Source organism: Muntiacus reevesi, chromosome 10 (genome assembly GCF_963930625.1).
Source record: "Muntiacus reevesi chromosome 10, mMunRee1.1, whole genome shotgun sequence".
Taxonomy (NCBI): domain Eukaryota; kingdom Metazoa; phylum Chordata; class Mammalia; order Artiodactyla; family Cervidae; genus Muntiacus; species Muntiacus reevesi.
The window spans coordinates 32511325-32528774 of record NC_089258.1 but is presented as its reverse complement, the minus strand read 5'-3'; the positions used below and the strand labels follow the sequence as shown (position 1 = coordinate 32528774).

General features: G+C 36.9%; 1 protein-coding gene across 5 annotated transcripts in view; it reads left to right on the top strand.

Annotated features, from left to right (window-relative positions):
• Positions 1-225: 225 nt before the first annotated feature.
• PTBP3 (polypyrimidine tract binding protein 3) overlaps positions 226-17450 on the top strand; it is an 87832-nt gene continuing 70607 nt past the window's right edge. For 3 of the 5 annotated variants that reach the window (XR_010664652.1, XM_065947612.1, XM_065947611.1), the window contains exons 1-2: positions 226-410; positions 3320-3353. Coding sequence is in view for 2 of the 5 variants with exons in the window: in XM_065947612.1 (XP_065803684.1) it covers positions 403-410; positions 3320-3353 (42 nt within the window). In the remaining 3 variants the exon portion in view is untranslated. The remainder of the gene's footprint in view (positions 411-3319; positions 3354-17450) is intronic. The other 2 variants (XM_065947614.1, XM_065947613.1) reach the window with 1 other exon arrangement.

Sequence of the window (17450 nt, the reverse complement as noted above, 5' to 3'; positions counted from 1 at the left end):
GGCGCGCGCTCCCGCGAGCAGAGGAGGCAGGCGGGGGCGGGGCGCGCGCGCCGGGGCGGGGCACCCGGAGGCGGGGTCTCTAGGGCGGCAGCCGGAAGAGGGCGCCCTGGAGCCGAGCCGGAGGGCGGCTGAAGGCGGGGCCCAGGGAGGGCGTCGACGCTGAGGGGCGGGGTGAGGCGAGGCGGGGACGCGCTCGGGGGGTGGGGAAGGCGGGGGCGCGGCGGTGGCGGGAGCGTCCCTGGTTTCCGCCCCTGTTTCCCACTCTCTCTCCACCTCCGACCGGCCGGGGCTCCGGAGAGGCGCCGCTTGCCGGTTCCCGGAGCCGCCCTGTTGCCGCCGCCTCCTTCCTCCGCTCGCGGTGAGCCCGTCAGTCCCCGCACTGTGCTCGCCTCCGTCTGGGCCATGGATGGGTAAGTGCTCGGCGGCGCGGCGGTCACCGGGCTGCGCTGGTTCTCTTTCCCGCAGCTCTCGGCCGGACGCGCCGGAGCTGGGAAGCCGGGCGCGGCGCCGGCGACCAGAGGAGCGGCCCCGGCCGGGCCCGACGGCGGGGCTTCCGGGCGCCTCCTTTGGGGAGCCCGAGTCGCGGAGAGGCGGTCCGCCACAGCCTCTCTTTCCCCCTCGGGGCGCCTCCCCCAGTCCTGCCGCCGCTGCACACCCTCGCCCCGGGAAGCGGCGGAAAGCCCCGTGCAGCCCCCGGGTGCCGAGGTCCGCCCTCCGCCCGAGAGCCGGTGGAGCCCGGCCCGGCCTCCCGACACTTCCTCTCAGAAAATGGTGCGCGGCGCTGGGGGAGGCGGAGGCGGCGCTCGGGGCGGGCGTCCTCCCGCTCGGGGAGTTGGTGTTTACCGGTGAGGTGGGGCGAGCGCTGGAGCTTCCCCTGGCGGGGAGACGAGTGGCCGCGGAGTGGCGGACGGCGAGGGCACGCGCCGGTAAACGTCTGGGCGGCGACCGGAGCCGGGGCCCCACGCGGCCCCCGGGTTTGTGCTGGGAGCTCTGTTAGGATTACGGTACACCGGGCGTCTGGACTCGGTGACCAGGGATGCGTCCGCTTACCAACCCCACCTCCGCCCCCAGGGAACTTCGTGAATTCCCTGCTCTGTATGCAAAAACAAGTGAGATTTTCGGGGCGTTTTGAAACGCTCTAAAAGTGAATGAAGTCTGTGGCCAAAATAAAGATTTAGGGTCATCGATGTAAATATTTCTCTGGGGACCCAGGGTCCTGGGGTGGGACCAAACCAATATTTGAATGATTAAGAAAACAACTAGATTAAGATCTTAGTGAGTTGGTTGAAGGTCCTAGTGTATGTCCGTCAAGATAAAAAAAAAAAAAACTCCTGCTCTCATAGAGCCTGCAGATCCACTTACTTATTTTCATTATGCACTTGAGATTTTGGTTGGCCTGTTACTTGATTTTGATGGCAAAATTTCTGTAAACCTCTTGGTTGTAGAATATATGGAACTTCCTTGTACAGTAAAATCACATATATGTTGCCGTATAGTTGATTGTTGTCATGCTGTGTAAAGATCTTCCTGTGTAAAGGGATCTTCGAACAATTTTTGCCTTCATTAGATTTCATTTATCCTAGTTTTATAAATCTATAAATATATTTGAATGCAGATTTCACACTATTACAGACGTTAGACAAAGTGCAATTTTAGATTTCACTTATTGTGATGTTCTCTAAAGTATTTTTAAGATTTAATTGAAGCTGTTTTTATTGTTTAATTGAAGCTTCTCAGAGCATTGTTAAAAACTCATTTTACATCACCTTTCAACTACACTTTCTATGGGTGCAAAATTTTGCTATCTTTATTATTTGTGTGAGTATGCCAGTATTTCAGTTGAGGAAGGCTGTGAAAGTAGTATTTCATTATGTGTAGTGAATTGTCTTTAGTGGTTTGACGTGAGACGTGGAAGCAGGCTAGCTTTTTGTATTGGTAACTTTACAGTGTTATAAAGAGGACTCTTGGATTATGCATCTTGGCTGTTAAACTCTTGGGCAACTGTGAAGTGCAAACTTACTCTTTTGGGTAGTATTTAAGAAATTAACTTTTTCTTTCCCCTAAATGTGGTTTGAAAGCTAAGAATGAGTTTATTGGTTTAAGTATATGAGGCAATGAAATATTGGAAGGTAAGTTCATTTGGGAGTTCAAGTAGGAGCATGCTCTTTGCCTCCGGACCAATACTGTGATGTACCTTACACAATCTAATTTTTTATGCACACATGTCAGAGATATCACATCTAAATTTAAAACAAACCAAATTCGAGTTTCCAAAGCATATAAGAAAAAAATTTTAGTCTATATCGTTATTGTTTAAAACAAATTTGTGTCATTAGACAAATATAAATTTGTTTACTTCTATTAATGGTATAGGTTATTAATATATAGAATTTTATTAGAGCTTTCTTTTAGAAGATATCGAGACAAACTTAATTGAAAACAGTTTCTTTGGGGTTAGAAGAGATGGGTTTTTGTTTGGCAGAACCATATAGGGTTTTTTTACATCTTGATGTTAAGGATGTTAAGGATGATGATTTTTAACTCAGTGAGTTTATGCTTTCAGGAGACTAATTAAATTTCTACATTTTTCCATAGCCCGAAAAAAGGTCCTTTTTCATTATTTTGGGTAGTTTAAAAAAAAAACAAAAAAACCTCCAGTCAACATATCTTTCTAGTTCCACCTCAGTTGTCAACTGTCCTTGTGTGTATGTGTGTGTATGTTCATTTCTTTCTGAGGTAATTTAATCACAGACATGATGCAGTAGAACTTTTTTAAAAGCAAATCTTTGACAATTTTGATGTCTTAAGTTTGATGTTTGTAATTATTTTAGTTCTAAGACTTTCTTAGCTATATTTTGCTGAGCCATTTGGGTGGTGGATGCAAATTTTCAAGGTATTTTATATTTCTATAAAATCTACTCACTGGTTTTGTTTCATTTAGAACTTAAGTATGGTTACTCATGCCAGTGATTTAAAAGAAGGAACTTTGGTGATTATAAGGCTTGGTTGGATTTGTTAAATAGAGGTAAATGGATAAACCCACTTTCATTTTATTGAAACGATTATTTTTCTAAATACTGAAAGAGAATTTGATTTATTATTTGTTTCTTACATTGCTGTTAAAGCTTTGCTTTTACACTCTGTTGGCTAGACTGTCCCATCCACTTTTCTTTGTATTTACATTTCACAACTTGTCGCATTCTTATTTTTATTATTTATTATAATGCTTTTTCTTTTTTCTTTATCTTATTATCTCTGTCTTTTAAAAACTTGTTTCTAACTTTGTTTTCCATTTTCTCTTTTTACTTTTTCCATACAGTGTTGTTACAGATCTTATAGCAGTCGGTTTAAAGGTAGGAATCTTTTAATATCCTTCCATAAGCATTTAAAATCTTAGTTTTAGCATTTTTTTTCCCAATGGTGAAATCACCTCACCTGTTCATGAAATTACCTGTTTTACTGTATGGTAATAATATTTTGTTTTTATTTAGCTCCACCATTAGTAGACCTGTAGCTAGTTTTGGGTTTTTATGTTTGTATAAAGACTGGTTACAATATTATCTTATTTCTATAAAATGTGAACAAAAAGTTTCACTTGAACTGTCAGTGCATTTGTTTTTGTCTTGTCTTGTTTTAACAGTTACATGTGACCTTGGCTCTAATTCATTTTCCTGTCATGTCCTTCCTTTTATCTTCTCTTGGATACATTTATGAGTAATAAAATAAAAATAGCAGCTAAAGTTTCTTCAGTTCCTGTTATATGCAAGCTGCTTTACATATATCTCACCAATCATTAAAATATTCATTCAAATTAGGTATTAGTATTCCCATTTTAGAGATGAAAAAATAGGTTCAGAAAGTTAATGTTTAAGGCATGGTGCCTCAGAATTCAAACCCATGTCTTTGTGGTTCCAAAACCAGACTTTTTTTTTTCTTTGTTTTTACCTTGCTGCCAGTAATGAGGAGGGTACTGTCTACAAGATGAACAGCAGGAGAGCTGTATAATTAATTTTTTACAATAATGATACTTCTAAGTTATAAGTTATTTCAGTTTTATCAAAGTCGTTTCATTTATTGGATTCCGAAATATAAATCAAGTTCGTTAATATGAGACTTTTAAAATATAGACGGAAGTTTAAGATTTCTTTTAGCAATTTGGTATTTGATATACCTGAATTGAAAATCTAGTTCTAAAGGCCACTTACAGTTCAGATTACTGTAAAAAATAGAAATAGTTCATGTGAACATTGCATGTATTTGATGTAAAGCTGTTCTGCTTTTTGTCCATCATCTCTTGCTAACAATTTCAATACTTCTGCATTTGGACTTATTAAATCTGATGGTGGTGCTTATATTCTTAAAACATCTTAAGATAAAAGCATACATATAGTGAACAGCGTTTTAGATTAATGGTAGGTTGCCTAAGATTAGCGTAATTGGGAATTACTGCTTATACTGTCTGTTGAAGTTGAATGGTGTTAGCTTGCTTTAGCAAACTTTGAATATATGTTATGAGTTGAAAATAAATGGAGAAGTGACTTTTGGTGGGATATACCTTTTTTTTTTTTTTTTTTTTGGTAGATACTTAGGTCAGTTTCTCATTTGGGAATGAATACTCATAGATTAGAAACTGCAGGCTTATTTATTGGGTCCCTTTTGGTGTTTCGGTAGGGGCCTATGAAGGAAGGGATATTTAAAGTGAGCATTGCTTTGGTCTTACCAGAAATGTAATTTGTGACTGTAGAGTTCGTATGGGAAAAATGAATACATGAGACATTTTAAAAATTTACCACTTGGGAATTGAGGAGTTATGCTTGAAGGACTAACATGCCTGTTTTGTTGTGGGGAAAATATATATTTTGATGCTAAATAAAAGAAAAATTTAAATGTAGGGCATAAGGGACTAGATTTGAATACACAATTTGGATTTCTTAACTACCTGTGTTGCAGTAAGCACTTTGGAAAGAAAGATCAAATTCTAGTCTGAAGAAAAGATGAACTGATTAGTTGATTCACTAGGCAGTACTGGAAATGTCTGTAAAATTATTCATTATATGAAGAACATTCTCATAAGGTTGTTCTGCTTCTTTCTTGGATTCCATCCAAGGAAGTTTAGTTACCAAGTAATAGGCCAATAAGGCTCATATTTCCTCTAAATTTTATAAAACAAAATTAGCAAATTTAAAATAAGTCCTTCAAGAATGTCTATTACTTTTTTTTTTCTCTGAAATTGATGACACAGGAAAGCGTTTTAGCCAGTGAAAGAGTGGAATTCAGGTGATGCTCCATCAGTTGCTTTCCTGGATGCAGGAAAGAATATGGATCTTATTTTAGGGACTTGAAAATACCCTTAAATATGAAATCCATTATCTTAGAGAAAGAAAACTAAATTGTTTTTAGAGATTAAGTGACTCACTGGAGTGTGTCATGAGGGCAGGAATTTTTGATATTTCCATCACTACTGTGTTTCCAGTGTCTGGCACATACTAAGCTCTCAGAAATGCCTTATGAATGAATGGATGCCAGATTCTCACACCGTCAATTAGGTGGCTAACTTATGCTGGAACCCAAGCCTTCTAGTTTTGCTGGTGTTTCTTCTGATGGGTATATACCATGGTGAGAGAGGATTAAGTTCATTTTTTAGATTGGGATTTTCTTGAAGATGGATAAACATTTTCAGGCAGCTTACATGTGCCATGTTTGAGATTTACCTAGTTGTGTAGATATACCTAGTTGTGTACCCTGGATGTTCTTGCAAGATATAAATTTTTGAGCCTTGTTTAAATTAGGCAAGGAAATTAGCTTTTGGTACTTCTCAGAAAATGCTTGTTTTATTTCCATTCGTTATTTAGTATTCTGAAATACTTTTAAAAACATCAAGAAGGGATTGCTGTTGTTAATTTTCAATTCTTTTAGATAATGAACAAACCAGGTGATTATGAGTGATACTGAATGTGTTTCAAAACCTTTATTATACCAGATAAATCAAAGCATCACCACTGTGGGTAACATAGCTTTTTATGTGTGTACCTAAGTATATTTTAAATTTCCAGTTCATATTTTAATTATTTACTAGCCAGTTTATCTTAAATATTTCTCACATTCCTAGGTAATTTTTCAGGATACTATTATAACTGTTAAATGATTTTCTAAAATGATGATCTTGCATATCAACCATATTAGGGATTTTCTGGTTGGTCTTTCTATTTTAAAATGATTCCATGAGTGTATAAAAACAAGTTTAGGAAGGATTATAATCGGCTTCTAATAATTATTATTGCCTATCACCATATAGGAAAGAACAATGAGTCGTATTTAGTTTTTTTTTAATTTGACTCTGAATTAGAAATTAAGCTAAATTAATTTTGAAGATTGATTTTCTGTTTACTCCACCAGGAGTTAGCAGACTACATACAGCCTGTGGACCAAATCCAGCTTGCCACCTGTTTTTGTAAATAGTTTTAATGGAACATAGCCATGCTCTTTAGTTTGCATATTGTCTGGATACTTTGATACAATGACAGAAGGGTTATAGCAGCCACCATATGACAGCAAATTCTAAAAGATTTACTTTCTGACCCTTTGCAGAAAAAAATTCATCTGCTACTTGCTATACTTGAACTACAGAAAATACTGAAGGCCTTTGCCAGGAATTTTTTTTTTTCTTTTAAACTGAGCTGTAATTTACATAGAGTGAAATGCATGGATCTTAAGGGTACAGTGCAGTAAATTTGACAAGCTTATCCCCCCGTTTCCTGTTGCCCTTTTCTAGACCCAGTCTAGGCAACTCTTGATTTCTGTCACCACAGATTAATTTTGCATGTTTTGAACTTCATATAAATGGAATAAAATATTCATGCTGCGTGTATACAGCACGAGCTTCCCTGGCCCAGTGGTAAAGAGTCCGCCAGCCATTGCAGGAGACTCAGGTTCGATCCCTGGGTCGGGAAGATCCCTTGGAGAAGGAAATGGCAACCCAGTCCAGTGTTTTTGACTAGAAAATCTCATTAACAAAGGAGCCTGGACGGCTATAGTCCAAGGGGTCGCAGAAGAGTTGGACATGACTTAGTGCTAAAACAACGATGTACAGCATAAGCTCTTTGATGTCTGGCTTTTACTCAGCAAAATGGGTTTTTAGATTTATTGATATCTATGTTGTATGTATCAGTACGTTTTTCTTCTTTCTTAATGAGAGTATTCCATTGTGTGAATATGTCACGATATTTAAAAATCCATCCTCATGTTGATAGACATTTAGATTCTTTTCATTTTGGAGCTATTATGAATAAAGCTACTATAGACATGTGTATGTGTCTTTGTGTAGATGTTTGTTTCATTGTACAGCATGCTTCAGAGTAAAATTGGGTGTGGTAACTTGGTTCTTTTGCAAAATGTTGCACCACTTTACCCTCTGACCAGCTTTGCATTAAGAGTTCAGGTTGCCTCACATCCTTGCTAACACTTTGCTGTTAGCCATGCTAGTAAGTGTAACTAGAATGGCTAGTAGTATCTTATTATAGTTTTAATTTCCATTGACCTGATGACTGGTAGTAGTGGGTCCCCTCTCATGAGCTTGTTAGCCATTCACTTACCTTCTTTTATGAGTGTTAACTTTTTTGCCCATTCCTTTAAAGTTGATTTCTTATAGACCACATACAGTTAGGTCTTTTTTTTTTTTAACCCACTCTGAACAGTGTCTTTTAATTGGTATATGTAGACCATTACCTTTCACACTTCAAGGGATGATTAAGTGGGTTGAATTAATAAGTATCTTGTTCATAAACTGTTCTGTATTCACTGACTTGTTCTTTGTTTTTATTTTTTCCCCTCTCATTTTTTTTTGCCTTCTCTGATTTTAGTTGAGCATTTTATGTGATTCCTTTATCTCCTCTGTTAGTTTCTCATAGTTTAAAAACATCCTTAGTGGTTGCAATCTACATTTACAACTTTGTTAAGTTCACCTCCAAATAATACTATACCGCTTCGTGTATAGTGCAGGTAGCTCAAACAGTAAAGGTGAAGTTGCTCAGTCGTGTCTGACTCTTTGCGACCCCATGAACTGTAGCCTACCAGGCTCCTCCATCCATGGGATTTTCCAGGCAAGAGTACTGGAGTGGGTTGCCATTTCCTTCTCCAGGAGATCTTCCCAACCCAGGGATTGAACCCGGGTCTCCTGCATTGTAGACAGACGCTTTACCGTCTGAGCCACCAAGGAAGCTTAAACAGAGCATTCCCAATTTGTCCTTCCTGTCCCTTGGGACATTGTTATCTTTCCTTTTCTAAAAAAAAATTAAGCATTTGTTTGGATCTTCACTGGTGAGTGGGTTTTCTGTAGTTGTGGTGAGTGGCAGCTACCCTCCAGTCGTGTTGCATGGACTTCTCATTGCTGCGGCTTCCCTTGTTGGAAAGCTCTAGCGCAGAGGCTCAGTCATTGCGGAGTGTGGTCTTAGTTGTCCTGTGGCATGTAGGATCTTCCCAGACCAAGGGTGAAACCCATGTCTCCTGCGTTGGCAAGCGGATTCTTCACCACTGGGCCATCAAAACAGCCCTCATCTTTCATTTTACTTAATTATATGCTGTAATCACCCAATATATTGTTACTGTTTCTACTTTAAATAAATTCTTTTAGATAAATTAAGAATAAGAAGTATAAAATAGCTTCACTTACTCTTTAGGTTTCCCTGGTGGCTCAGTGGTAAAGAATCTGCCTGTAGTGCAGGAGACGCAGGTTCCATCCCTGGGTTGGGAAGATCCCCTGGAGGAGGGCATGGCAATGCACTTCATTATTCTTGCCTGGAGAATCCCAAGGACAGAGGAGCCTGGCAGGCCACAATCAATAGGTCATAAAGAATTGGACATGACTGAAGCAACTTAAAATGCACACAAGATTATAAAAAATACAAATACTTTTTTGGTTGTAAATCACTGTGCAGATGACTTTTTTATATTACCACATTCTCTCTCTCTGATAGCTTACTGTAGTTTGTACGTACTTTGATTTTTACTTTATAAAGATTTTCTTTTTTGTTATTGTACTAATGTGGTGAATTTCATTGATATCTTATTTTTTAAAACTTCAACACAAACACAGAAAGGTTGCACAGTACTATAAAAAAAGAGAAACTTATATAGTCATTAACCAGGCAATTCACATTTGCTTCATTGTTTTACTTTTCATTTATAGTCTTTTCTCTCTCTTTATATATCTATATGTTACTTTCTGCAGATATATGTATATATCTCTATTTTCCTTTTTTATCCTTCTGAATCAGCATTTGCTTAGCATGATTTTCAGTTCAACTCTCCACTATATTATTAATTTTCCCTTCTTAATTATATGTCAAGGAGATTCCTTGCAACATCACTGATATATTATTTTGCTTTATTCTTTAACCCCTAAATACTTTAGAGTATATTGTCTAAAAACAAAGACATTTGACATTACTGTAGCATAATTATCAAAATCTGGAAGTTAATCTGAAGTGTTGCTTCAGTCTTTTTGATTCATGATATTGACATTTTGAAAGAATATAGATGTGTTATTGTATAGGATATCCCTTACTTTGAGTTTATCTGTTTTTTATAACTAGATTTAAGTGAATACCACAGAAGCTATGTTGTTCTTAGTGTATTTTTTCAGAAAGCAAAGGATGTTGATTTGTCCTGTTACTTGTAATGTGTTAACTTTGATCACTTTAGGTTATATTTGCCAGATTTTCCACTGTAAATTTACTGTTTCTCTCTTTGCAACTAGTAAGTATTTTGTGGAGTGATACTTTGAGGCCTCACTAATATTATTTTAATTCTCAAACTTTAACATACTAGTTTTAACATCTATTTTGATGATTCTTTCCTGAAATTGTTACTACAATGATAGTTATAAAGTGGTGATTTTCTAATTTTACTTTTGGAATCAAGATTTCATTCACTAGCTACTTAAAATGAACTGAGGAACTGTCATTCTTTTGCTGTTTTGTGGAATAAATTTTTTCTTAATAGTTTAGTTGACCTCACCTGTGAAGTCATCTGGACCTGGATCAGTAGTGGGGACTAGGGATGTCCTTGTATATTATCTCACTATCTTTAATCCTAATGGTCAGTTCAGGTACTTTATTCCTCTCACACTAATTTTGGGGTTTGGATTTGTTTTTTTTTTTTTTCAGTCAGATAGTTAACTCACATATTTTAAAATCTGCTATTTCCTCATAAATGCATTTTCAACTATAAATTTGTCTTTAAGTGCTAAAGCTGGATCCCTCAAGTTTTCAACTTGTGTTTTTCACTTTCATTATATCCAAATGTTTTTGCATTTTCCTTATGATTTCAAAAAATTTATTTACTTTTGAAGTACAGTTGAGTTACAGTACTGTGTTTCTGATGCACAGCAAAGTGACTCAGTTACATATATATGTATATTTATATATGTGTACATATATCCTCTTTTTCAGATTGTTTTCCATTATAGTTTATTACAAGATATTGAATAGGGTTCCCTGGACTGTACAGTAGTTTATCTATTTTATATCTGTATAGCAATTTGTATCTGCTTATTCCAAATTCTTAATTTATCCCTCCCTCTTTTACCTTTGATAACCGTAAGTTTGTTTCCTATGTCTATGAATCTGTTTCTGTTTTGTACAGTAAGTTCATTTATATCATACTTGAGATTCCACATGTAAGTGATATCATATGATACTTAATGTTTCTCTTTCTGACTTTCTTCATTTAATATGGTAATCTGGAGATCCATCTGTGTTGCTGCAAATGGCATTATTTCATTCTTTTTCTAATGGCTGAGTAATATTCGTGTGTGTGTGTGTATCTTACAACTTCTTTATTCATTCATCTGTTGATGGACATTTAGATTGTGCCCACGTCTTGGCTGTTGTAAATAGTACTGCTAGGAACATTGTGGTACATGTATCATTTTGAAAAAGTTTCCATTTTAACTCCAGGATTATTCAGTAGCTTTAAAAGTTTAGTTGTCAAACATTAGCTATTCTTTTTTTTATCATTTCTAATTTTATTATAGAAAACATAGTATGTTCAGTGTATTTCTTTAAATTGTATTGAAACTTCTCTTATGAACTAAAATGGGAATTGGCAACTATTGTCTAAGGACTAAACAGGGCTCACAGCCATCTGTTTTTATACATCCTTTACTAAAATGGTCTTTATACTTCTAAGTGCTTGAAAGAAATCCAATGATTAATATTTTGTAACAGGTGAAAAATAGATGAGATTCAAATCTCAGTGTCTATAAATAAAATTTTTTTGAAACACAGCCATGCTCATTCATTTTCAAATTGTCTATGATTGCTTTTGTGAATTGTGACAGAGACTGTTTGGCCCACAAAGTCTAAAATATCTTACTATTTGGCCCTTTACATATAAAGTTTGCCAATCTGGCACAGTATCTGTTTTTGTAAAGGTTTATTCTTAGCTGGCTGTCTGGTTCTGCATTCAGTATATCTGTTAGCTCAAGTTATTGATTGTTTTGTTTTTTCTGGTCCTATTTTATGTGTTTGGTCTATTGGTTGCTAAGAGAAATGTATTAAAATTTCAATTCAGCTGTTGATTTGTCTTTTTTTCCTTATATTTCATCAAGGCTTTCCTCTCATTAGTTTGGTTCCAGAGATTCACACATCCCTTTAGCTTCTGCAGCTTCTCCATGGTTGATTTTAGAGATGGGAGTTAACAGTTTATGCTCGCTTCAGACTTCCAACTAACTTATTACTTAATATGGGAAGTGCAAAGGACAGTGGTAGTTTCAGGCTTCAGACCAACTCATTCGAGTTTCGGGCTTCAGATTCACCTGTTTATTACCTAGTACAGCAAGTACAAAGTATTATAACTTAGATATGTTATTGTGAAATTTTAGAATTCCATGGGTGAAGAGATGATTCAGAAAACTTCCAGGGAGAGGAAAAAACAAGTAAATTTTGAAGAAATGAATGTCAGACTGGCATCTTACCAGTCATACTGTATGCTAGATGAAAATGGGACTGTGTTTTCAATTTTCTTAAGAAAAATAATTTTTAACCCAGAATTCTTTACTGTCAAATGATTCATTATGAGGATAGAATTTTTAGACATGCATGGACCCAGAAAGTTTAACTTGGTGTTTACCATCATTTAGGTAGTTATTTAAGGTTGCAGCAAAGTAATGTGAACTGAGGACACAGAAGACAGAAGTTTAGGAAAAAGTTAAGTCAACCCAGATGAAAATGAAAAGAAGGCTTAAGTTAATAACTGTTCAGAAGTCCTAGAAAGCAGTCATTCAAGATTGAAGCAAGAGGATAGAGGGTTTTAGGTGGGCGATCTTAGGAAGAAAAATGAGAACTATATAGAATAAGTGGTATCATGAAGAGTTTGGGGGAAATTTGATGATATCACAAAGAATAATAGTGTCAGAAAAATAAAGACAGTTTTAAAATGTTATGGGAAGCAAAATGAATGAATGAGTGAATAAATAAAGATGTCTAACTATGAACCAAATTAGAATATATCATGGTGTTAAGAAATTGATAGAGTGTAATAAAGAATCCATTTAATCTTGATTCTAAGAACAGTCTTTTTCAAGTGGTTCTAAGGTTGTGACATTAGACATACAGAGTAAAAAACAAATTGTGCCAGGATTATGTTTCCTTGTACAATATTTGCATAGTAATAAAAATATAAATAATGTTTATCGATATTCAATTTTGAGTCACCCTTTGGACAGGACAGAAATGGGCAGAACCAAGAAGGCTATTGTTGGAGGGCAAAATATAACAACTGTACCAATAAAAGTAAAAACGAAGCTGGCAGAGAAGGCAGGGAGGGGGGGACAGATTACGAGCCCCAAAAGTTTTCTTTCAAAATGGAGAATCAAATTTTTTTTAAAAATTATAAGAGTGAATGTGTATATAACTGAATCACTTAGCTGTACACCTGAAACCAACACAGCATTGTAAGTCAACTATTCTCCAATAAAATTAAAATATTTTTAAATAATAAAAAATAAAAGAATAAAATCTAACATTTCAAAATATATACAGAAAGAGATAGGGCCAAGTTGCCAAACAAGCAATAAAGATATAAATTTAGTATTTAAAGTTCAAAGATACTTAAACAAGAATTAAAACTAATAGCATATATTTCAAACATTGAGAGAACAGAAAAGGGAGGAATTTTAGAGATAAATTCTTAAGGTTTCACATTAGAGGTCAGTCAGTTTATTTTTCAAGTTGATAACTTGTAAGTAGTAATATAAACATGCTGTCTAGTGTTGTGGTGGCAACCACATTAAAATAAGAACTGTTTAAAGACTGAATTCGGGTGCCGAGATCTGCTTTTATCATATAAACTCTTTTGTAATATTTGTTCTAGTACACATATTTGATAAAAGTAAAAATTAAATTCATAAATAAAAGAACAGAAGTAGTAAAACAAATTCAGCTGTGTACATGTGGAGAACTCTTATTCACAGTGTTGTCCCTCTTCTTGTCTTTTCCATAAAGACAACAATTTTATTAGGTTTTTCTTTACCCTTCTAGTACCTTTCTAATGCATATATAGGGCTTCTCTGGTGGCTCAGACAGTAAAGAATCCACCTGCAATGCAGGAGACCTGGGTTCCATCCCTGGTTGGGAAGATCCCCTGGAGAAAGGAATGGCTGCCCACTCCAGTATTCTTGCCTGGAGAATTCCACAGACAGGAGCCTGGTGGCCACAGTCCATGGGGTCGCAAAGAGTAGGACACGACTGAGTGACTAACACTGCACCAGAGACAACTATCCTTATTTTTTCTTCCTCCTCTAATACATTATCAATATAAATAATCTCAGATATGCAGATGACACCACCCTTATGGCAGAAAGTGAAGAGGAGAGTGGAGAGGAACTGAAGAGCCTTTTGATAAAGGTGAAAGAGGAGAGTGAAAAAGGTGCTTAAAACTCAACATTCAAAAAAAACTTTAAGATCATGGCATCCAGTCACATCACTTGATGGCAAATAGCTGGGGAAGCAATGGAAACAGTGACAGACTTTATTTCATTATTTTTCTTTCTTTCCAAACTTTGCCTATCTATTGTAGTTTTAACCTAATTATACAGAAGAAAAAACCTATGGTGTTAACTATAAGCTAATACCTTAAGTCAAACCTAATACCTAATAAAAAAAAGATAGTTCTAGTATCATGGGAAATAATGAGTTTTTTTGATAGCTTTTTTATGATCATAGTACCTTGATAGACTAAAATAAATATCTTATTCTTGAATTTCACATGCATTTAGGTATGATCAGAAATTTAACCATGAGCTAATTGTTTGTTTTCAGAATCTTCCTTACCTGTTGTTTTATTGGCTGATGCGCAGTTGCGTGGATTGCCTTTTGTCATATTAATAATCTCACTTTAAGGCTAAACAGAACCACTTCCCATCAAGTTGATAATAAAACACTTTATTTGTGGTGCTTAATTGCAGTATTCCTTCGCTTTGTTGGCCCTGTGTGTTTAATTATTCTTCAGCAGGAGAGAGCTTCAATAATTGATACTTGAGGCAGTGAAGCGGATTGGTGTGTTGACTTACTCAGAAAGCTAACAAGTCCACAGAACAACTGTTGAACTTTTGTAAATTTACTGTGTGTTTCTAAGGAGACTGTGGAGCAAGTATTGTTCCTCCTCCACCCCCACCCCATGATGTCTTCATTATTTGATTTGTTAAAGTCTTTTTGTTTAATGTTAATTTGTTTACCTGTGGTACAGTCTTTTTTTCTTTCACTTTTTAACTTTAACAGTTTTCTTCTGTTGATCCTCTACAGTCACTCATCCAAATAAGCTTTCCATCATTTGTTTAGAGTCTTCATTCTGCTTCTCTTTCCTTCATCTCGTAAACTGTGATTTCTTACCATAGCGGGCACAGAGTGCTGTCTTTGTTGCTCAGTCTTGTCCGACTCTTTGCGACTACGCAGACTGTAGCCCGCCAGGCTCCTCTGACCCTGGGGGTTCTCCAGGCAAGAAGATCGGAGTAGATTGCCGTGCCCTCCTCCAGAGGAACTTCCCACCCCAGGGATCGAACCCAGGTCTCCTGCATTGCAGGGCAGATTCTTCACTGTCTGAGCCACCAGGAAAGCCCCAGCAGAGAGTGACGTGGAGCAAAACATGCCACCCTAAAATAGGCCACTTTCGCGCGTTGATTATTTTGAATTAAAGTTACTTAAGAAAGAGATGATGCAAGCACACTGACCCTGCTTTGTCTCCCTGAAAGCAGAAAATAAATCTTCCAAATGAAAGTATCCTCCTTACATTAGTTCAAGGAGGGTAGAAGTCATCTTTATCACCAGAGATAGGAAATTCAAGGCAGAGAAGGCTGATTAAGCCCCAGCCTCTTTGTTTTGTCAGATCTCCACAAATAACTGTTTTCTTTATCTAAAAGGCATAAAAACTGCATGCTTTGGTCCCTTCTTGAAGTCTCATATCTTCATGAGTTCCTGTATGTATGAAATTAAATTTTGTTTTTCTCCCGTTTATCTGGTTTGTGTCAGTTTAATTTTTAGATCAGCCAAAGAACCTAGAAGAGAAGAAGGCAAACATTTACTCCCTTAAAAGACACTCAGTTTTACCTAGGTCTGCATTGCTCTTCCTTGAGTATAATGGAAAATTAGTTTTCAGACCCTTAGGATATAAATATTAAGCATAATTTTCAGAAATATTTTTTGATTTTTGTGAAGTAGTCTGTTAATTACAGGCAGTGGTTTACCACCCCCCTCCTGGAAAAAGAATTGATGTCAAGGAAAGAATAGTTGTTTAGTGAACTGATTGTGTTTTTGTCACTTTTTACAAAGCTTACAAAGTAATATGACTCGGGATTTGAGCTTTATAATGTTTTAAAACCTTTATTTTCTATGATTTGAAAATGAATCTTTGGGAGCAAAAAAGCTTAGCTAGTAAATTTTGATAATCAGAATATTTTTTATGACTGCATTTTCAAATGTAAGCTCTTTTTGCTATCTTTATCTTTTATCATATCTGGAAATTATTAGGGTCAAAAGTTATCAGTTTTTTAAAGTGTCAAAATTATTTGAGATGCGTGTTTATTCTGTAAAATGAATGGTAACCCCATCTCTGCTATTTCCAAGTATAAAACTTGAGGATCAAATACTTTTTCTTATTGTATAATAAGACATAAAAATAGACATCCAGCATTTCACTAGATCATATAGGGTTTGCTTTACTTATGCATTATTTTAGGCTACTCTTTTTTAAAATTCTTGTTACTATTAGAAGATCTAGTAGAATTATCAAACTTAAATACTTTTATTTTGAAGACTCTAATGTTCACCATTTCCTTGTTTTAGTTTATATTTTGTGTAGAATCATGAGATATAACAGTTAAGATGTTGCATTACTTTACTTAATATACCATATAAATTTATCTGTTTTTAAATATTTGACTAGTAGATCACGTTTTTGGACTGAATTTTCTTTTACAGTTAGAAATCTAAATGGTGATTTAGAGGTGAAGTTTTAAGAAATCTTTTAAATGAATAGTTTTATTATATTTGCTGTACTGATTCATCATTTATCCATGAAAGGAATTAGGCCAACAGTCAAGTTAAGGAATAGGCTTCCCTGGTGGCTCAGATGGTATAGAATCTGCCTGCAGTGTGGGAGACGCAGGTTCGATTCCTGGGTCGGGAAGATCCCCTGGAGAAGGAAATGGCCACCCATTCCAGTGTTCTTGCCTAGACATAGACAGAGGAGCCTGGTGCACTGCAGTTCACGGGATCACAGAACCAGACATGATTTAGCGACTAAACTACAAAACAGCAATTCTGTGTAACTACAAACAACAACTCTGTGTTAAGCATACTTGATTGCTCTGGAGGCTGATCTTAAAATTCATTCTCCAACCCCTCCAGGCGTGTCGTGAGCCTTGCCTCTAACACTGTCTGGTGACTCAAAGGCCCTCAAGTTTTTTAAAAAAAGAAGACACTTTCTCAGGCATAACTTTACCACAGGTTTAGAGATTACCTCCCAAGAGAGGGCAAAAACTAGACCTCTCTTTGAATAAGGTTAGATTCTTTACTACACAGACTGTGAGCCAAACTGTAATATTAAAATTGTGGTGGTCATGTGCCAATTCCAACAATATTTGAAAAACCCCTTTAGAAGTAGCCCAGCTGGTGAAGAATCCACCTGAAATGCAGGAGACTCCAATTTGATTCCTGGATTGGGAAGATCCACTGGAGAAAAGGGATAGGCTTCCCTGGTAGCTCAGCTGGTAAAGAATCCTCCTGCAGTGCGGGAGACCTGGGTTCGATCCCTGGGTTGGGAAGATCCTCTGGAGAAGGGAATGGCTATCCATTCCAGTATTCTGGCCTGGAGAATTCCATGGACTGTATAGTCCATGGGGTTGCACAGATTCGGACACTACTGAGCGACTTTGACTTTTATTATAGAAGTACAAA